This window comes from Arabidopsis thaliana, chromosome 4, assembly GCF_000001735.4.
Source record: "Arabidopsis thaliana chromosome 4, partial sequence".
Taxonomy (NCBI): domain Eukaryota; kingdom Viridiplantae; phylum Streptophyta; class Magnoliopsida; order Brassicales; family Brassicaceae; genus Arabidopsis; species Arabidopsis thaliana.
In genome coordinates, this window is record NC_003075.7 from 14,127,839 (window position 1) to 14,149,076 (window position 21,238).

At 38.6% G+C, this 21,238-nt stretch overlaps 6 protein-coding genes and 1 long non-coding RNA gene across 11 annotated transcripts; 3 read left to right on the plus strand and 4 right to left on the minus strand.

The window, feature by feature from the left end:
* The first annotated feature begins 1,341 nt into the window (after positions 1-1,341).
* Positions 1,342-5,031, plus strand: NPGR2 (no pollen germination related 2). 3 transcript variants are annotated; one of them, NM_001341925.1, is made up of 6 exons: positions 1,342-1,968; positions 2,194-2,477; positions 2,547-2,814; positions 2,894-4,098; positions 4,182-4,335; positions 4,439-4,964. In NM_001341925.1, the coding sequence occupies exons 2-6, from the start codon at positions 2,208-2,210 to the stop codon at positions 4,759-4,761; spliced, it is 2,220 nt and encodes a 739-aa protein (NP_001329155.1). In that variant the 5' UTR covers positions 1,342-1,968; positions 2,194-2,207; the 3' UTR covers positions 4,762-4,964. The 3 variants fall into 3 exon arrangements, with proteins under 3 accessions (NP_001329155.1, NP_001329156.1, NP_194589.2); NM_001341926.1 differs by having other exon boundaries at positions 1,347-1,769; positions 4,167-4,335; positions 4,439-5,031; NM_119002.6 differs by having other exon boundaries at positions 1,347-1,769; positions 4,439-5,031.
* On the minus strand, positions 4,973-7,454 carry PHR1 (phosphate starvation response 1). Its single transcript, NM_119003.4, has 8 exons — positions 7,274-7,454; positions 6,556-7,120; positions 6,276-6,465; positions 6,116-6,192; positions 6,004-6,046; positions 5,860-5,917; positions 5,703-5,772; positions 4,973-5,559 (listed from the first exon to the last, which is right to left on the minus strand). Exons 2-8 carry the CDS (start codon positions 7,111-7,113, stop codon positions 5,326-5,328), a joined length of 1,230 nt encoding a protein of 409 aa, NP_194590.2. The 5' UTR covers positions 7,114-7,120; positions 7,274-7,454; the 3' UTR covers positions 4,973-5,325.
* Positions 7,455-7,687: 233 nt separating this feature from the next.
* On the minus strand, positions 7,688-10,115 carry ABCB24 (ABC transporter of the mitochondrion 2; the record flags this gene model as incomplete). Its single annotated transcript, NM_119004.1, has 2 exons — positions 7,688-8,164; positions 8,550-10,115. The coding sequence occupies 2 exons, from the start codon at positions 10,113-10,115 to the stop codon at positions 7,688-7,690; spliced, it is 2,043 nt and encodes a 680-aa protein (NP_194591.1).
* A 367-nt stretch (positions 10,116-10,482) lies between these two features.
* On the minus strand, positions 10,483-13,216 carry ABCB23 (ABC transporter of the mitochondrion 1). Its single transcript, NM_119005.3, has 2 exons — positions 11,498-13,216; positions 10,483-11,173 (listed from the first exon to the last, which is right to left on the minus strand). The coding sequence occupies exons 1-2, from the start codon at positions 13,055-13,057 to the stop codon at positions 10,697-10,699; spliced, it is 2,037 nt and encodes a 678-aa protein (NP_567813.1). The 5' UTR covers positions 13,058-13,216; the 3' UTR covers positions 10,483-10,696.
* A 1,008-nt stretch (positions 13,217-14,224) lies between these two features.
* Positions 14,225-16,131, plus strand: IAA11 (indole-3-acetic acid inducible 11). Of its 3 annotated transcripts, none has more exons than NM_119006.3 (5): positions 14,297-14,709; positions 15,164-15,432; positions 15,525-15,657; positions 15,749-15,810; positions 15,901-16,131. In NM_119006.3, exons 1-5 carry the CDS (start codon positions 14,450-14,452, stop codon positions 15,915-15,917), a joined length of 741 nt encoding a protein of 246 aa, NP_194593.1. In that variant the 5' UTR covers positions 14,297-14,449; the 3' UTR covers positions 15,918-16,131. The 3 variants fall into 3 exon arrangements, with proteins under 3 accessions (NP_001190859.1, NP_194593.1, NP_001078460.1); NM_001084991.1 differs by having other exon boundaries at positions 15,906-16,131; NM_001203930.2 differs by having other exon boundaries at positions 14,225-14,709; positions 15,749-16,130.
* AT4G28650 (Leucine-rich repeat transmembrane protein kinase family protein) lies at positions 16,120-19,699 on the minus strand. The gene is made up of 2 exons (NM_119007.3): positions 16,813-19,699; positions 16,120-16,732 (listed from the first exon to the last, which is right to left on the minus strand). The coding sequence occupies exons 1-2, from the start codon at positions 19,436-19,438 to the stop codon at positions 16,317-16,319; spliced, it is 3,042 nt and encodes a 1,013-aa protein (NP_194594.1). The 5' UTR covers positions 19,439-19,699; the 3' UTR covers positions 16,120-16,316.
* Positions 16,837-19,579, plus strand: AT4G28652. Its single transcript, NR_142376.1, has one exon. It is a non-coding gene; the product is annotated as an other RNA (long non-coding RNA).
* Positions 19,700-21,238: the final 1,539 nt, after the last annotated feature.

Genomic DNA, 21,238 nt, shown 5'->3' on the forward strand with positions numbered 1-21,238 from the left:
TCAATGGGTGGAAGATATAAAGAAATTCTTCCTATAGTTTAGAATGTGTGAGTAAGATAAAATCGGAGTTCATAAACTCGATTGCCAAATCTTTGGGGTTAAGAAGGCTCAGTTTAGACGAAATAAATTTATACAAGTTAGAATAGATGATATTGTTAAATTGTTGGATCATATGGAATTCACAAATTAAAGCCTAACACGTGGTCACTGATCACTGGTTTCACATGCATTAAGACTCGTGGCCCATTGAAAACTGCAATGTTTTATTGTATAGTTGGTTCCATGTGTGAATGTAATTTTGTTTTGTGTTTCTTTTATATAGTTTGCATAAAAGCATGTGTTTTTATCTTCTTTATTAATAAGAAGTAAAAGAATTCTCGATTTCTTACACCCAATCTGTTACAGTTACACAGTACACATATATCTTCTTGTAGGTATTTTCATTTTTCAGTGACGTATTAATATTTGTAAAATGGAACTTCGATGACTCAAAATGTAAATATGTGTACTTTCTTTCTTGAACTCTCTTTTATGGACCTCACACCAATTTCATTGAGGTATGCAATACTTTTTCACTGAGGAATATTTTAACGAGTCTACTCATAAATCTCATCATATAAATTTGTTTTGGCATTAAGTTATTTTTATTATTGGTCGTCTCACGTCTGCCATGTTATTATGACATATATTCATAATATATATTAAAGATTGATATGAATATTAACTTACTAAGTATGGATGAGATGTTTTTGATAAATATATCTAAATGATGTAATTAACCATATATTAAACTTCAAATTTGGAAGTTGATTTTCTACATTTTACCAATTGACAGCTAGTTTTATTTATTCAATATCTACTTTCTATACATCCTTATAATGTCCAACTTTATAACCTAAACATCTACCTAACAACTAACAAGAGTCAGTACTCCCTCGATTAGATGTCTCCACACATATTAATAGATTAAAAAATGACAAAAATAATTCAACCTTCAAGATACATAATGTATTTTAAAATTCACTTTTTTCATGTTAATAGTAACAACTATTAGAAATATAAATGGTAAAATATCTAAAACATCTACAATTAAAAACTAACAAATTTAAATGAATCATGATATGTTGTTAATTTCACATGCTCCATCATTTTATATACCACTTTATTAATATTTAATGTTTTGCTGACCACTAGTATCAAAGATTATGGAATAAATAATTGAGAAATACAAAAAGAAGTAATTAATGAAAAACCAAAGATCAAGGGACCTGACATTTTCAACACGCGGAAATAAGAAAAATAAAAAGGTAATAAATGGCTTTCGAGTACATATGTTTGGTTTTTAACTAAAGACCAGTCTCTTCTCGTGTTCCTAAAGCTTCGAAATAATTCCATCTGCTGTTTTTATTCGCCTGCACTCTTCTTGTCCTGCAGTCTCAAATTACACATTTTTTTTTAATCGGATTTTTTTTGGGTATTAGTGAAGAAGAAAACATCAACCAAACAAAGAGGCAATAAAAAAGAAGAAAACTCACTCACAACGATGCAGAAAGCGACAAAGGCAAAAGGCAGAGGAGAGAAAGTAAAAGGGTGAAAAAAAAAACTAAAGAAGAAGAAGAAGAAAGATCAGATTTTTCTTTTAATTTTGGGTGGATTGTTTCCTTTTCCTTTGCTTGATTGCTTCGAATTGGAATAAGTCTGAAGAATTTCGAGGCGGCCATGGCTGTCGGCTTTCTCTTTTTCTCTTCTTCTTTCTCTGATTCTCAAAGGTCTCTTCTTTATCCCTCTCTGTTTCTTGATCTTCCTTATTACTTCAATTGGGTTTGTGATTCGATCTGATTTTAGGGTTTTGAATTGTTTAATTTGTCAATTTCGATTCTGAAATTTCGAGCCTTTTTGGTTACTGTACTTAGTTAGAATCCCCAAAGTTCTCGACTTTCTCGCGGATTCACTTTTTCTTGAGGGGGGGTGAGTTCTTAAAGTTGAAATGCTGAAATTATTGTCACTGTTCTTTCTCGAAATATGTTCAATGATTTTTGAGTTCTCGGCGTTAGTTTTTAGGAATTGGATACATCAAGATTTTGATCATATAATGTTCTGTTATATTTTGCATTATGTGAATATTTCTTATCTGTTTCTGTTATGTTTGATCCAAATCTTAATATCATTATTGTCTCTGATGTCATTTTGAAGATCATTGAGAAGTTATGAAGAACAGCGAGATTAGGCCTGAGAAGTTGCATTTACGTAAACTAAGAAAAAGTTTGAGGAAGATCAGAATGAAGTGTTTGTGTTCTGGTGAACAAATGAGGCATAGAGAAGAAGAAGACAAGAAATCTGAGGTTGGAGTTGGTAGAGACTACAATGGAAGCTCAGCTTTATCGACCGCAGAAAGCGAGAATGCTAAGAAACTAGATAATGGAAATATCGAAGAAGCCGAGTTATCTCTGCGTGAGACGAGTTCATTGAACTACGAGGTTTGATTTCTTGGTCACTCTTGAGCTTTGTTTGATTGGACAAGCTTAGCCATTGTGTTGTTGTTTCAGGAGGCGAGAGCGCTTTTGGGAAGAATTGAGTATCAGAAAGGAAATATAGAGGCGGCATTGCGAGTCTTTGAAGGGATAGATATCAATGGTATCACAGTAAAGATGAAAACCGCTCTAACCGTTAGAGAAGACCGGAAACATAGAAGACGGTCTAAAGGCGGCTTTTCTACTGCTCCTTCACCTGCCATGTCTAAACATGCTGTTAGTTTACTTTTCGAAGCTATTTTTCTCAAAGCCAAGTCTCTCCAGCGTCTTGGAAGGTTCCAAGGTAGTAACAGTCATTTCTCTTAATCCGTGTTTGGTTTTGTTTTTGGCTAAACAGAAATATCATGTGCTTCTTCTTGCAGAAGCTGCGGAGTCTTGCAGAGTTATTCTTGATATAGTCGAGACTTCTTTAGCAGAAGGTGCGTCGGATAATGTGACTGGAGATATTAAGTTGCAGGAGACACTGACAAAAGCGGTTGAGCTGCTTCCTGAGTTGTGGAAGCTTGCTGATTCACCTCGTGATGCTATTTTGTCGTATAGAAGAGCGCTTCTCAATCACTGGAAACTCGATCCAGAAACCACGGCGAGGATACAGAAAGAGTACGCAGTGTTTCTCCTCTATTCCGGGGAAGAAGCAGTGCCGCCAAACCTACGTTCTCAGACTGAGGGCTCATTCATTCCGAGGAACAATGTGGAAGAAGCTATTCTTCTTCTGATGTTACTTCTCAGGAAAGTTAATCTGAAAAGAATCTCATGGGATGCGGCAATCTTGGACCATCTCTCGTTCGCTCTTACAATCGCAGGCGATCTAACCGCTCTGGCTAAGCAGTTTGAAGAGCTTAGTCCTGAGCTCTTGGATCAGAGGGAACTTTATCATACATTGTCTTTGTGTTACCAAGGTGCAGGAGAAGGTCTTGTTGCGTTAGGTTTACTGAGGAAGCTATTTTCAGAACGAGAGGATCCAAACAGGACTTCGGGTTTGCTGATGGCTTCCAAAATATGCGGTGAGAGGTCTGGTCTTGCTGAGGAAGGGTTAGATTATGCCCGGAAAGCTATCGGAAACTTGGGGAAGGAATGCAGTCAATTAGATGGAGCAGCGCGTTTCGTTTTAGGGATCACGCTCACGGAAAGCTCTAGAATGGCTGTTACAGAGACTGAGAGGATAGCTAGGCAATCCGAGGGGATTCAGGCCCTGGAATCTGCAGATATGACAAACCCGAGGGTTGTGCACCGTCTTGCGTTGGAGAATGCAGAACAGAGGAAACTGGATTCTGCATTAGCATATGCTAAAGAGGCGTTGAAACTTGGAGCAGAGTCTGATCTTGAAGTATGGTTACTTTTGGCTCGGGTTTTATCTGCACAGAAGCGGTTTTCAGACGCGGAGACCATTGTGGATGCAGCGCTTAACGAGACAGGGAAATGGGAACAGGGGAAGCTGTTACGTTTGAAGGCAAAGCTTCGTTTAGCTAAAGGAGAAGTGAAAGATGCGATTAAGACTTACACACAACTTCTAGCACTCCTTCAGGTTCAAAGCAAAAGCTTCAATTCTGCAAAGAAGCTGCCTAAGGTAACATTTTCGTATGTTCTGATTTCTCTACCAAAGTTGTGAGTTGTGCAGAATTAACACTGAAACAGATTTATTCATTACAGGGATATGTAAAGGAATTGATGAGTCTGGAGCTTGGGACGTGGCACGATCTGGCTCATATTTACATAAACCTCTCGCAATGGCGTGACGCAGAGTCATGTCTCTCGAGATCAAGACTCATTGCACCTTACTCTTCTGTTAGATACCACATTGAAGGTATTACCTTCTTCTCTACTTCCATTTAGACTTGGAGTGTTTGTTTGTCTTTTTGAAACAAGCAAGGCGGTAATATTGATAGCTTATTCGTACCGATTGGCAGGTGTACTGTACAATAGACGGGGGCAATTAGAAGAAGCAATGGAGGCGTTCACAACCGCTCTTGACATAGATCCGATGCACGTCCCAAGCTTAACATCGAAGGCTGAGATACTGCTGGAGGTCGGTAACCGATCAGGCATAGCGGTTGTTAGAAGCTTTCTAATGGAGGCTCTTAGGATTGATAGGCTGAACCACTCGGCTTGGTACAATCTTGGAAAGATGTTCAAAGCTGAAGGGTCCGTCTCGTCGATGCAAGAAGCCGTTGAGTGTTTTCAAGCCGCCGTTACTTTGGAGGAAACAATGCCAGTGGAGCCATTCAGATGATTTTGCCCTCTCAAATCATATTTTTTTTGTCTTTGGTTATGATTTCTCCTTTTCTGATTCTTTTTTTTTGTGTTTGTTTTTGATAGATGAATATAAGAAGATATAAAGATGTATGTGTACGAGTATATCATTTGATGTCAAGTTTATAAACATTTTGTAATACACAGTTAAACAAAAATTAATATAGGTTTTGGTGAGGTAAATTTTATAAGCCAGGTTTACTATTTACTCATAAAAGATTATAAATTTTTCGGAGAAAACTTTTCAGGTTTGATATTCTAAAAAAGATTAACATAAGAAATCTGTAGCTGTAAAACTAATGATGAGTTAAGCATTTAGATTACACTGAATGATGAAGATTCTCCCAAACTAACTTTTTATTTTTGTTTTGTTTCTTCCTTGGGGATCTGTTGTTTGTCTACACAGCTGAGTTGAGAGTCTTCCATCAGAAAAATAGTTAAACAGTAAAGAGAGAAGTCCTGAAGAACCTCAAGATAAGAGCTCGTTCTCTCTATCACTGTTAACTCTGAAACTCCGAGATTATCCAGCAAAAGACCAATACTTTCAATTATCGATTTTGGGACGCTTTGGCTGTGGAGATTCTAGTTCCTCACATTTCCTGGTTTCTTCTTCTGGAACCTCCTTCGAATCAGCAGTCTTCTTGTCTTCTTGTTCAGATTTGGCTGCGGAATCTGATGTTGAGGCTGTCCCTTTGGTAAGACCAGAGTTTTGCTTCTCGAACATCATTTGCAGGTACTTGCCTTGTTCTTCTATTCGGAGTTGCAGGTTTCTTTGAATCTGCAGGCAAAGGAAAAGAACACATGTCATACCCAAATTCAGAATACTTTATAAACAGGTTTCACATTTTCTCTTTAGCAGCTACAATCCAAACACATAAGTATAAAAAACCAAAGCTAATGGCAATGCCTTTATGAACATACCTCGAGCTGCTCATGGAGTTGCTTCTGTACTTCCATCTGAAGTCGTAGAGCCTCTGTAATACCTATCCCACTGCAGTATAAATATGTATGAGGTAAGAATCAGTTAAAAATGGTGTAGCGTGTAGCATTGTGATGTTAACCGACAAGAAAACCTTACCCTTTCAAATCAAGAGATGTTATATGTTCAAGCGGTGTCAACTTCCTTTCTGGCGAACCTGTAGTGATCAAAGAAACTTTAGTTTTTACATTGAATTCTTCAGGTAAAATCATCAACGAAGATGGGAATGAGTTCGGTATTTACCAGTTTCTGATGGTTCTGGCCGATATCTAGCTGTCCTATATTTCTGAAAAACACAATCTAATATTAGAAGACAATTATATGCATTAGCAGGGAACTAAAGAATAGTAAGAACCTGTAAATGGCTTTTAACATGATATATAGTCAAGCCTTCAACTTTCATAATCTTCAGTACCCCTTTAGGAGTAGCTCCTGAGTAAAATATAAAGAAAAAGTTATTATCTTTCCATATACAATTCAAAGTTTATGGAAAGCAAAGAGAAATAAATGCTCACTTTCACTACCGCCAAGACTGTTGACAGCCTCAACAAAAGCCTCGTGAAGCTCTGGCGTCCAACGCATTCGTGCCTTGCCCGTTCCGTTATTGCTGTTTGAAGATGTTGTGCTAACAGGTCGCAATTCCACAGACGGAGAAGGTTGCTGCTGAACAATCTGAGGTTGCGGAATTTGCAGTGTCTTCTGGTCCTAAAAAAGTGTGTCCAGTATTGAACAACTTGAGAATACAGATATCAAATAGAAACAAAGTAAAAACTTGGAACAAGAAACTATAACAACCTTTGAATCTGAATTGGAATTTGTTTCAAGCAAGAGATCATTCCAGTTAGTAGACATCAAAGGATCATCATCAGTGATCAAATGGTCAGCCCATTCATGCCAATCACTTCGTTTTTGAATGTCATCAAAAGCAGCCGCAATGCCACCATCCTCAATCTGACAGTTGTTTTGAATCGCCGGGTTGGTTTCATGGAAGTCAAGAAACCCTCCTGGCAATGAATCATGACACCAAGCACTATCGTTGTTGCTTGGTGTCTGCACAGCATTATTACTGCTGCTTCCTGTGTAGTGTTGTTGTTTCTCATGAGATACCATAGTTGAGTAATGGAGATTGGTTGCAAAACCAGATGATGAAGAAGAACATATATGTCCAACAGCTCCACCGTTACTAGATGAAAGTAAATGGTAGGTTTGTCCTAATGGTCTAGACATTAACTGACTGTTGTTATCTGATCTCATGAAACTATCTTCTACTGGTGAAGGTTTTTGTGTAGATGGGATTGAAGAAGTGCGTGTGAGGTCTCTCGAACCTGATCTATGAACTGGACGAGCCTCCATTGTTGTCCTGCAAGAGAGAATCATTATCCAACCAAACATCAACTTCGCTGGAAAAACAAAACCAAATCGAATCCGAACTATGCTCGAAAGATATAAATTCTCTGTCTCTATCTCTCTGTGGATTACCAAAAGGCAAAGGAGAAGGATCGAAAATTCTCACCTAGAAATTCATGAAGCAATCCAGGACCAAGGAAGACGAATCGAATCGGAGAAAATGATTATGAGGATTCTCCTCTTGGGGATAATCGGAGAATCGTCTTGTCCGCAAGAGAAAAGTTGACGGTGGTGATGATTTTCTTCGCCTTCTTGTTAATTTCGGAGGTGGTGGCTGTCTTAAACAAAGGGATCAGCCGTCGTTTTTTTCACGCTCGGTGAAACAGCGCGTGAGTATGACTCGCTTGTCGGGATCTACGTGGACGTTGTTTATTGGATAATTGGGATCGTGTATTGGGCTTGATCTTTTTCGTTTTTATTTATTAAATTTTTTCTGGTGTCTATATTTTCTGCTCTTTCACTCTCTTAAAAGGCTATATAAAGGCCCAAAGTGGCTTTTTGATTCATAGTTTTACAAAATTCACACCTCCAATTTACTGTTTTGTTGTGTCCATAATTTAGCGTATCTGCCAGATTTCCCCAACAACACTTCGTGTGTCCCTTTTTCCACCACTTTTCCTTTCTCCATTACTAATATCTCATCACATTGCATTGCAGTGGTCAGTCTATGTGCAATGAAAATGCAAGTCCTGTTACTCGCTAGCGACCTCAGCGTTTTCATTATCTCTGCCTCGGTTTTACTGTCGAGTGCACTTGTTGCTTCGTCACACAATAGGATTGCTGGTGATTTCAGAAATGCACGAGCAAGTGCCACCCTCTGTTTCTCTCCACCACTCAGCATCAGCCCTCTTTCTCCCACCGCGGTCGAATATTTATCAGGGAATTTCATGATCGTATCGTGAATCGCTGCTCGTCGAGCTGCATTGTACACCTCTTCCTCTGTTGCTGAAAGGTTTCCATAGTGAATGTTGTGAAATATAGTGTCGTTAAAGAGCACCTGCCATGTGAATTAAGGTTAATGATACGAATATTTATGATTGGTATATATGCCTGATAATGATATTAAATTTGTATATGGAAGTTACTTTGAAGTCATGCAATTTGTAGAAAAGTGACATGTTACATTTTAAACTACCAAAACGTATGAAAAAGGCCATGATATTAAAATAAAGATTTTAGTTACAATTAAGAAGCATTTTGCAGTGTCAATATCATTTCCTTCATGATTTATGTAGTAAACGTGATTGTAATACAAAAGAGTATACAGTACTAATAATCAAACCCCAATCTGTAACCATATGCTAACATACTAAAAACCGGTTTAGACTCATAACAACAAAATGTAAGAGCTAGCAAAATTTATAGTGAAAATGGCAACTTACAGTATCTTGAGGGACAACTCCAATGGAGCTTCTAAGACTCTCTAGTCTCACTTCCTTTATATCCTGACCATCAATTTTTACATTTCCGGAATCTACATCAAAGAACCTGAATATCATTCTAAGAATAGTCGATTTTCCGCTTCCGCTACTACCGACAATCGCCACACTTTTCCCTGCCGGTACCTCAAATGAAATCCCATCTAAAATCTTTCTCTCCGGTAGATAACTAAAATGTACATTCTCAAAACTAATGCTTCCACCTTTCAGAACAAGAGGAGGGAGCTTCCTGTCTATATCTTTATCTCCGATATCAGATCTCTCCTCTAGAAACTTAAACATCGATTTCATGTCGACAAGTCCCTGAACGGTGTCGCTGTAAACAACCCCGAGAAAGTAAAGAGGAAGAGACAGTTGAAAGAGGAGACCATTCACCATCACCAAATCACCAACTGTCATCTGACCATTCATAATCCCCTGAGAACACAACACCATTGCTGTTGACAAAGCTGTACTAAATATAAAACTCTGTCCAAAATTTAATAAGGCAAAGCTTTTCCGACTTTGCAATGCAGCATCTTCGTAATTTTCGTGTAACTGATCGTACTTTCGAGCTTCGTAATCTTCGTTGTTGAAATACTTAACAGTCTCGTAGTTTATGAGAGAGTCAATGGCTCTGGTGCTAGCATCGTTTTCAGCTTCATTCATAGCTTTTCTAATCTTGATTCTCCACTGCGTCATAGCCAACGTGAATGCTATATATGATCCAACAGAAAGACAAGTAATCAATGCATAAACAGCTCCAAATTTGTATGCTAATATACATGAGACCATTGATATCTCCAAGATCGTGGGCATAATGTTGAAAACCATAGCTGAGAGAATCGTGTTTATAGCGCGGCTTCCACGATCAATGATTCTGTTCAAAGCACCTGTGTCTCTATTTAGATGGTAACGAAGATCGAGATCGTGTAAACGCGAGAGAACTTTTCTAGAGATGGTTCGTATGGTGCGGAGAGCTACTTTGGAGAAAACACTAGTACGAAGCTCGTTGAAAGCAGAAGAACCAGATCGAGCAATGCCATAACCAATGAGAACAGAGGAAGGAGTAGCGAAAGCAGCAACTAGGTAAGGGTTTGAATCAACGAATGAAGATGAAGAGAGCCAATCTATAGCTACTTTGAAGAGGAAAGGAACTTGAACATTCAAGAACTTAGCTCCCACGAGACACGCAAAAGCAGAGATGACTCTGAAACAGAGTTTTGGGTTGTCTTTCATCCATAGATAGCTTGAAATCATCCGAAGGATATTCTCCGACGACGTCCTGTTGATTTTCTCTGGATGTGGAGCTGAAGTTGAAGTGGAGAAGAACATGACGCGTGCGTTGACCATAGGAGTAATCGGGGATGGAGATTGATGAGATGCATTAGTAGGTGGAGATTCAAGAATTGAGTTACGTTTGATGAGCTTGAAGAAACTGTGGTGAAGATGATGATGATGATGATAACCAGAGCGAAGACGGTACGAAAGAGAAGTGCGACAGAGTTGGAGTTGAGAAACTCTCATCATTGCTTCTTGTCCTAACATATACAGTTTCGTCTGGTTCGTTTCTTATATTTCTGTAGAGTCGTCTGTTTGACTTTTTGCTCGACCTCTTTCTGAATCCAGTTTCGTACCATAGCACCTGAAGAAGAATAAGATTAAAAAATTACCTCTTGCTTGGAGATCTCAACTTGTTAATAACCTCCCCAGTCTTTGTTTACAATAAGATTATGAATTAGATATCTCGGAGATAACCGGTCCTGGTTCGATTGCCACGTGTTTTAGGCATGAGAACCGGATACTTCAAGGACTATTGGTTTTTATCCAATTCAATGATTCCAAAGGTAATACAAATAGCTTACTTTAAAACCGAATAACGAAACTTTTTGATTTGTCAAAAGGTAATTGAAAAAATCGGTTTGGTACCTCTACGACTATAAATGATTTTCCCAAGGTTACAAATATGTTTTATTTTTTGTAACAAGGCTACAAAGTACCATCAATGATATTTGCAAATATATGATTCCAAAAATAAGGGAAGTCAGCAAAAAAAAAGAATTAGTGAGGCGAAAACAGAACCCAAACACTAGCTGTCTAGCTCTTGAGATTCACACCTCCAGTGTACTGTTTTGTTGTGTCCATAATTTAGCGTATCTGCCAGATTTCTCCAACAACACTTGGTGTGTCCCTTTTTCCACCACTTTCCCTTTCTCCATTACTATTATCTCATCACATTGCATCGCAGTGGTCAGCCTATGTGCAATGAAAATGCATGTTCTGTTACTCGCTAGCGACCTGAACGTTTTCATTATCTCTGCCTCGGTTTTACTATCAAGCGCATTCGTTGCTTCGTCACACAAGAGAATCGCTGGTGATTTCAGAAAGGCACGAGCAAGTGCCACTCTTTGTTTTTCTCCACCACTCAGCATCAGCCCTCTTTCTCCCACCGCGGTCGAATATTTATCCGGAAATTTCATGATCGTATCGTGAATCACTGCTCGCCTAGCTGCATCGTACACCTCTTCTTCTGTTGCTGAAAGGTTTCCATAGTGAATGTTGTGAAATATTGTGTCATTGAAGAGCACCTGCCATAATTCCAGGAGTCAATTGAGGCTATGATTAGTCTAGTTTATCTTTAAGTATGCAAGTTATAACCATTAAATCGATTTGATATTAAAATGAAAATTAAGATCATCAGGTTTAATCAGAATCACTTTTGGAGTGTAAAATGTCATCTGCATGTGATTTATGTAGAAATTGTGACTGAATAACAAAAAAGTTTAAAATACCCTAAATAGATTTTTCCAATAAGCCCTAAGTAGATAACTAACATTTTACCTAATTTGTCACGGTTTAGACTAATAACAACAAAATGTAAGAGAACAATTCTAGTCAAAATGGCAACTTACAGTATCTTGAGGGACAACTCCAATGCAGCTTCGAAGACTCTCTAGTGTCACTTCCTTTATATCTTGACCATCAATCCTAACATTACCAGAATCTGTGTCAAAGAACCTGAAAATCATTCTAAGAATCGTCGATTTGCCGCTTCCGCTACTACCAACAATCGCTACACTTTTCCCTGCCGGTACCTCAAATGAAATCCCATCCAAAATCTTTCTCTCTGGCAGATAACTAAAATGTACATTCTCAAAACTGATGCTTCCACCTCTCAGAACAAGAGGAGGTAGCTTTGTCTCTGTATCTTTATCTCCAATATCGGATCTCTCCTCTAGCAACTGGAACAATGATTTCATATCAACAAGACCCTGAACGGTTTCACGGTAAACACCACCGAGAAAGTAAAGAGGAAGAGACAATTGAAAGAGAAGACCATTCACCATCACCAAATCACCAACTGTCATCTCTCCATTCATAATCCCTTGAGAACACAACACCATTGATGTTGACAAAGCTGTACTAAATATAAAACTCTGTCCAAAATCTAAAAACGCAAGACTCTTCTGAGTTTGCAATGCAGCATCTTCATATCTTCCGAGTAAATCATCGTACTTTCTCGCTTCGTAATCTTCGTTGTTAAAATACTTAACAGTCTCGTAGTTTACAAGAGAATCAATAGCTCTTGTGCTTGCATCATTATCAGCTTGGTTCATAGCTTTTCTAAACTTAGTTCTATACTGTGTCACAACCAATGTGAAAGCTATGTATGATCCAACGGAAAGAGAAGTGATCAAAGCAAAAACAGGTCCAAAATTGTATGCTAATATACCTGTGACCATTGATATCTCCAAGATCGTTGGAACAACATTGAAAACCATAGCAGAGAGGATCGTGTTAATCGCGCGACTTCCACGGTCAATGATTCTATTCAAAGCTCCTGTTTCTCGATTCAAATGGTAACGAAGATCAAGATCATGTAAATGCGAGAGCACTTTACGAGAAACAGATCGTATTGTGCGGAGAGATACTTTGGAGAAAACAGCAGTACGAAGCTCGTTAAAAGCTGAAGATCCAGATCGAGCAATGCCATAGCCAATGAGAACGGAAGAAGGAGTAGCGAAAGCAGCAAGTAGATAAGGATTTGAATCAGTGATTGTTGAAGATGAATATGAAGAGAGTAAATCGATAGATAATTTGAAGAGGAAAGGAACTTGAACATTCAAGAACTTAGCTCCTATGAGACACGCTAAAGCAGCGATGACTCTGAATCGGAGTTCTGGGTTGTCTTTCATCCATAGATAGCTTGAAATCGTGCGGAGGATCTTCTTAGATGATGCTGTTTTGGTTTGATCTTGATTTGGAGTTGAAGTTGAAGTTGAGAAGAAGAAGACTCGTGCGTTGACTGGAGATGGAGATGGAGATGGATCGGTGAAGAATGCATTGATAGCTGGTGATCTCTGAATTGAGCTACGTTTGATAAAACTGGAGAAACTGTGATGGTGATGATCAGAGCGAAGACGGTGATACAGAGAAGCGCGAGAGAGGAGAAACCGAGATCCCCTCATCATCGCTTCTTGTCCGAACGAATCACATACAATTTGGTCTAAATCGATTCTTTAATTCTCTGTTTTGTTCTCTCTGTACTACAGAGTAGCTTAACAAGAAGACGAGGAAGAAGATATCAACTCGGAAATAACCGGTTTTGGTTTTCTGTTTTTATTAAGATAATGAAATTAGCTATCTCGGAGATAACCGGTACTGGTTTGATTGCAACTGGGCTTGAGAGAATCAGATACGGTGGTACACACCGCAGCGAATCTCAGAGTATTCATTCTCTCACATGGACTCTTTCGAAAATTCAACTCTTCTACTATATGCAATTAATTAAAAAATTGAACGGTTTATTTGGAAAGTGAAAAGAAGCAACGGTCGGTTATGTCTTCCCTCCAGACGACAGGGTTTTTATTCGGACACCACTAAAAATGGACAGCTAAACTCCTTTATTGCCTTAAAAATTCAATTTTAATTACGTGATTAAAGATTAGATTGCCACTTGATTTTAAAATACTAATTAAACCTATATAGTGATGGTATCTAACTATCAATAGCTTTAAACCGGAACTAATCAGCACCGTCCGATTTGGAAAGATGGATGGACCAAAGGACGTGTGGGCACGAGTCCCCCCTCTCTGTACACGTGGGTCCCACTAAGCCTTCTAAGTAATCTTTTTCTAGCCGTCCGATTGAATCCCATGAAGCTGACATGTGAGCCCCCACTTCTTGAAAATATATATTTGTATGAATTTTGTTTTTATTTTATTTTCCAGCCTTTTAAAAATGTTTTTATTAATACCACGGATACTACCGTTTTGATATCAAATTTTCTTTGAAATCTATCCGATCTTATATCAGATTTTGGAGTCAAATACCAACTACAAAAATCTGAACATTAATACAATAATATACATTTTGAAAAATCATGTTGTCCATTATATTTTTTGGCATCTAATCCTATCGTTAATTGATTATAAGTTTATAAATATATTACAACGGAATTTCGCATAATTGTAAAACTTCCCTATATAAACTTACGAAAAATTGAAATAATTATACCAAAAGTCCACATATTTTATTTTAAAAACTTACATAAGTGGATATTGTTAAAAGAAGGAAAAAAAAAGAGTTTCTAGTAAATATAGTCACGGAATAATGTGAGAAATTTATTATTGGATCAAAAAAATGATAAAATTGGGCGAGAAATAAGACTAAAAGTTAGGGAAGTGAAAAAGAGACAAATCCCACCCGTCGTGTCTTCTTGTTCATCCTTTGTTTCCCTTTTTCTTTCTCACTGTTTCTGCCTTACTTAAAGTCTCAATCTTTGCTTCAAATTCAACCCATCTCTTTTTCCTCCCTTCCCTCACAATCAAAATCTTAATTCTCAGCTTCTGGTTTTGTCGAAAATGGAAGGCGGTTCCGCTAGTGGATCGGCTTCGGCTTTGTCAAACGATGAAAATCTCGTCGTTTCTTGTGAGGATTCTTCTTCTCCTATAGGGAATGAGCTTGAGCTTGGTCTTACGTTGAGCCTTGGTCGCAAAGGGTATCGAGATTGTAGGGTTTACGCTGATGATTCTTCTTCTTCTTCATCATCTTCTTCTCTGAGCAGAGCTAGCGTAATTGCTGGGATCAAGAGGACAGCTGATTCCATGGCTGCAACTAGTGGGTGAGTGAAATTCTCTTCCCTTTCCTCTTTTACATTTTGATCAATTATGGTTTATTTGGGGATTCTTAATATCATGATTATCAATAGAACTATAAATAAAGATTTGATTTTTGCTTTTTATGGTTATGGGATTGATTAGACAGAATGTCCTTGATCACAGTTATCTGAAAAGATTCGACCTTTGTTACGTATAGATGACTTTGAATGTATCTTCCTGATCATTAGATAGTTTGCTTTGGTCATTATATCTTCAAATTGAATCTTACTATCGTTTTCTAGAGATGACAGTTTTTTTCTTCTTGGATTCTAAAGTATTTATTAGCTTTGGAGAGAAAGTGATTAATCCTGTATAGTGATTCTCTTGGTATCTGATTTTACAAGGCCCTGAAGTGTTTATAACCCTTTTTATGTGTTTACTCTTATTTGAGCAATTTGAAACCTTTGAAAATGGCAGGCAAGTTGTGGGATGGCCACCAATAAGGACTTACAGAATGAACAGTATGGTTAACCAAGCTAAGGCTTCAGCCACTGAAGATCCGAACTTGGAGATAAGTCAAGCCGTAAACAAGAATAGAAGTGATTCAACAAAGATGAGAAATTCCATGTTTGTTAAGGTGACTATGGATGGCATTCCTATTGGAAGGAAAATCGATCTGAATGCTCATAAATGCTATGAATCATTGTCAAACACTCTAGAGGAAATGTTTCTGAAACCTAAATTAGGTGTGCTTTTCGAATCTCATGGCCTTTTTTTTGGTTCCTTTGAAGTTGGTTCTTGGTATGGGAAATGAAGTTATGATTCTTTCTTTAATCAGGTTCACGCACACTAGAAACCGATGGTCACATGGAAACACCGGTCAAGATACTACCAGATGGGTCTTCCGGATTAGTACTAACGTATGAAGACAAGGAAGGAGATTGGATGCTTGTTGGCGATGTTCCGTGGGGGTATGCATACATATGTTCTTATGCTTTTGATGCTTTGTCCCGTGTAAGCGTCAAATTCTGAAGTTTGAACCTGAGTTTTACTTGTGTCTAGGATGTTTATTGGTTCAGTGAGAAGGCTCCGGATAATGAAAACATCGGAGGCTACTGGTAAAGGTACATTTACTGATTCGATCAAATCCTGATATCTGTATTAAAATCATTGTTTTGTCGTTGTGACCGTGTTTGTGTGATCCTTGTTTACAGCTCAGATGATATTATGAAGCAAATAATAATCTACGAAGAACCCTTTATGTTTGAAGCAGTAATAAGACAGATCACAGATCAAAGAGAAGACAAAAACATTGTAAGAAGCTTCTTCTTCTTCTCTCCCCTTTACAGTTTCTTTTTTGGCTCTGCCATTTTTCTTTTAGTTAGTTATATGTTCTCTTTGTAAATCACACTTTAAAAATCTATAAGAAAACCCTTTCTTGCACAAAAACAAAACGGTTCAGAGCAATGCACAAAGTTAATATGATCATGTAAAACAAAGGAAACTTATTCTACATGGAAAAATTAAATCAAAAGATACATATCTCTCTCTCTTTCTCTCTTTCTTCTACATACAGAACACGAATCGAACGAATCAGTTTATCGGCCTCTTTTGATTCTTAAATCTCATACTAAAGAAGGCCATTTACAGGTGAAGTACTAAAAACCGATGAATGTTTCTCGGCCAAGCTACGACTAGTGTTCTCTTCATTACTATTACTTTTCCTCCTCGGTTTAGCCTCTCCGAGCATCGATATCACATCTCTCATCGAAGGTCTGTCTTTCGGGAGCTTTGTAGTGCAGAGAAGAGCAATCTGTAGAACTAAAAGCATCTCTTCTTGCACATATCTGCAGTTTCCTACGTTAGGATCTAATGCTTCTTCTAGTGATATGTTGTCTCTTATCTTCCTTCTCACCCACTCCACAATGTCTACTGATTCTCCAAACTCCGGTTCCAATGGTCTTCTTCCGGTTAACAGCTCCAATAGTACGACGCCGTAGCTGTATATGTCTATCTTCTCATCCACCTTCAAAGTGTATCCATACTCTGCAAATGATCAACCATATGTTGTTAGACTAAACCGGATTGTAATCAATTTAGTAATCGGTATGGTATTTAAACCTTACCGGGAGCAATGTAACCGTAAGAACCGGCGACCATTGAAACGGTTTCTTTCTTCCTCGCCATCATCCTGGCGAGGCCAAAATCGGCGATTCTGGCGTCGAGATTCGCGTCGAGCAAGATATTGTTGGATTTGATGTCTCTGTGAATCACCGGAGGATGACAATCATGGTGGAGGTAAGCGAGGCCGTGAGCTACACCTAACGCGATGTTGTAACGCGAAACCCAATCAACGAGAAGTCTCCCGGCGGCGTTTTTGCCGTGAATCGCATCACCAAGGTTTCCGTTGAGCATGAATTCATATACGATCATCATGTTTTTGTCGTTGTATAAGAACCCTAGGAGCCTCACTATGTTTCTGTGTCTCAATTTCCCGAGGAGGTTAACTTCGCCTACGAAATCTCCGGTGGTTCCATCTTCAATATCCGCGGCAGATCTCCAGAGCTTCTTCACGGCGAGAACTGTGCTTGATCGTGACATTTCTGCTTTGTACACGATTCCGGTTGCTCCCATTCCGATCATGTTTGATTCTTTGATACATGCCAAGATATCGGAAGCTGTAAACCCTAATCTATGAAACGCCATTAATCTCCAAGGCCATTCACCTTTGCTCGCCGTCTCGTCGCCGCAGAATCCGTTAGAATACCATTTCTTGTACAGAGTTCTCGTAACAATGGTGAGAATCCCTAGAGCTAGAACCGATGCTATCCCAATCAACCATCCGGCGACAATTCGTTTCCCGTGGAGGCTACTGTGACTCGATGTTGCTCTTTGGAATTTACTACACGGTGGTAGAACGCCGCCGCAGAGACCGGAGTTTCCTCTTAGATCATCTGGATTTATGGTTTTGAGAAAGCCGTTGATAGGGACTGGACCTGTGAGCTTGTTGTATGAGACGTTTAGGAGTTCCAGAGCTGGAGATGTTCCGATGCTCTCTGGTAGTACTCCGGTTAAGGAATTGTTGGAGAGATCTAGCACTGCTAATGCAGACATTGTCGTGATCTGTCTAGGGATTTCGCCGGTGAGGTTATTATTTCTTAGGTTGAGGCTTACGAGCTTCTCGCATGAAGCAATGCTTGAAGGGATAGTGCCAGTGAGAGTGTTTGATGAGAGATCGAGATTAGAGAGTGAAGGACAATCCTGGAATTGGTCTGGAACTTCGCCGGAGATAAAGTTATCGGCGACTAAAAACGCCTGTAGGTTGTGAATTGAGAGGATTGTGGAAGGGAGAGATGATCGGATCTGGTTTCTTGAGAAATCAATGAAAGAAAGTGAAACTGAATCGGAGATGTCTCCAGGGATCCCTCCGCTGAGACGATTTCCGGCTAGTTCGAGTCTCTGTAGCTTCTCAAGCTTGCCAAAGCCGATAGGAATTGATCCGTTTAGTAGATTGTTCTGCATTCTAACACGAACTAGTGATTGGCAAGTGGAAAGAGTCGCTGGAATCTGACCGGTGAAGGTGTTGTTGAAGAGAATGAGCTTGGTTAGATTTCCCTTGTTGCATAGAGTTGAAGGAATCTCGCCTGAGAAGGAGTTTGAAGAAACGTCAAGCCATTGTAATGGAGAATTCTTCCCGAGATCGCTTGGTAACTCGCCGGAGAGCGTGTTGTTCCAGAGCTCGAGGACTTGTAACTGTGCTAGACTGCTGATGGCGGGAGGAATGGAGCCTGAGAGTTTGTTGCGCATCAGGTTCAGTAGCTGGAGGTTCTTGAGCTTTGTTATCTCCATTGGAATCTCGCCGGTTAACGCATTATCGGAGAAATCAAGAACCTTTAGCGTGGTAATGCTTCCTATCTCTCTTGGAATTGTTCCGGTGAAGTTATTCTCGTACAGGAGAAGCGTCTCGAGTGACTTGAGCTTCCCAAGCTCTGACGGAATCTCACCACTGAGCTTTCCGATGGCCAAATCAAGGTACTTGAGGCTGTTTATGTTTCCAAATTCCGGTGGAATCGGACCTTTGAATTCGTTGTAACCAAGAATGGCGGTTTCAAGTGAAGGGAGCTGGCCGAGAACGCTTGGTAACTCGCCGGTGAGATTGTTTCCGGATAATCCGAGAAATCTCAGCTTCTGTAGATTCTTGAATGAACTTGGAAGTGACCCTTGAAAGAAATTCCCTCGGAGATCAAGAACTTCTAAAGAGACTAAGTTCCCGAGATCCTCCGTGAGATTTCCGGAGAGATTGTTCCCTGAAGCATTGAGGTGAACAAGCCCAAGTGATTCATTGCTAAATAGAAAAAGACTCCCTGAGAATGAATTCTGGCTGATGTCAATAGATTTCAACGGAGGGATTGATTTCGGGAGCAGCGACTCGAATCCGTTGCATGATATGTTAAACGAGACAAGGCTACTCAGCTGGCTGATCGAATCTGAGATTTTGCCTGTGAGATTCATCCCCGCCAGGTCGAGCTTCTCAACATTGCCATTTGAGTTGCACCGAACACCGGTCCAATTACAGTGATCGCTGGTGTCTGAAAGCTTCCAGTCTTTGAGAAAGTTGAGAGGATCCACAAGAGTTGATTTCACCGACAGCAAAACAGAGAGCTCGTTGACATTGTCGATGGAAGCTAAAACAGAGGAAGTAGAACCAATGTAACAGTAGTAAAGGAAGAGAACTATTATCTTCATCTTCATCTTCAACTTCTTCCTCTGTCTCAACAGCTTCAACTGAAACTTGACTCCTTAGTTCATTACCAAGAACGAGACTAGTGAACATGCAAGGAGGTGGTGGAGGAAGAGAGTAGAATAAGAAGAAACTCTGTAAGTATATGCTTGTTCTGTGTTTATTATGTTATATATATGTGACATATAAACACAGAGATATATAAAAATGAATCTTGGTTTTATATGGATGTAGTGATCAAAGAGTATGTAGGGTTACATGTTCTAAGAAAAAAAGAAATAAACAAGATCTTGGAAGTATTTGAGAAATTTCTTAAGACATTGAACATGTGAAGAGAGAATGTGTTTTCTTCACAATTACAACTAATCCAAAAATGTGTTCGGTGTTTTAAAATTAATTAAGTCAACTATTGATTTGCTGTATAGTGATTTGTGAATGTGCCATAGATAGCTTAAGCTTAAACTAATACTAATATAATTACTATTTTTTATACATACACTTGGTGTGTGGCATAGAGGTAGCTTATGCTTAACTTCATTCTAATTCAGCTTTTGTAGAATGTCTTTATCTATTTTCCCACCTTTTTCCTTTTGTGTCTTTTAACGCTTGCCTTCTAAGGAAGAAAAACAAAAAATATACCATTAGCTCTTAGCAATATTCGATTACATTACATATTAATGATGAATCAGTGATTATATTGTAAATCTCGTATTTAGGATATAGCCACCGAGGTGAACGTTCGAAGCATATAAGAATGGGTGACCTGCACATGTGATGAAGAAGAACAGATGATCCTATTACCCTATGCTCTGCAGCATATTTAAATATCAGATAGGTCCAAATAAATTTCATTATTAATTAAAATCAGCAATAATGAAGATATTCCCACGATCGATCTTCACGTTTCTTCTTACCCCTTTTGAATTTCGAAAAGCTTCTTTCTATTTGGTTGGTTAAAAAAAATTAAGATCGAGCCCACTCATGGCCATTATACGTGAAAACATATTTCTTTAGTTCAATCATACTTACCTTGATGCGTAACAAAAGTGTGAATACTATAATGTATGCCACTGCAGAGAGTGCAGGCTTGTTACTGTTCTTTCGTTTGCATGATTGATTAGATAAGAATCTTCCCATGTTACAGATTTATGGCAGTGTAATATAGGTATAGTATAATATTGTTGATAATATAACAAATAAAAATTAAATAAAGTGGTTAATTGTATCACTTCTTGAATGTATCAGCAAATTGTCCCTAATTAAAATGCTACTTTCTTAAACGTTCTTCAGATATAAAATTCTAATTTCGTAAACTTTCTACCTGATGTCTAAAAGACTAAAAGCATGTGTAGACGTATACACCCAAAGTCAGTGCCAATGCCTTTAAGGTAAAGTAAAATGGAGACGGAATAAAAAAAACGTACGTCAAACGAGAGAATATAATTTTTATTTTTTTTTCAGACTGCCCAATTAGCATAGCATAGTAATTTGATATCACTAAAAAGAATCCAAACTTGATAAATAATAACCGTGACAAATTCAACACCAAGATGTTTAAAAACTCAAACAGATATGTATGTATCAAGAACGGGTCGAGGTAAACTAACTGATCAATTTGATAAAGGATAAGATAAGCTAAATGCTAAATGATTTGTGGGAAAATGGCAGAGAAATGCACACGCATAATATTCATCAAAACAATTATTGTAATACTCCAACAATTACCCACTCCTCTTACTGATTTCATGTTTCCATCCTTCTTATTACAGTACTAAACACAAACTGTTGCTTCACATGCACTCATGTGGACC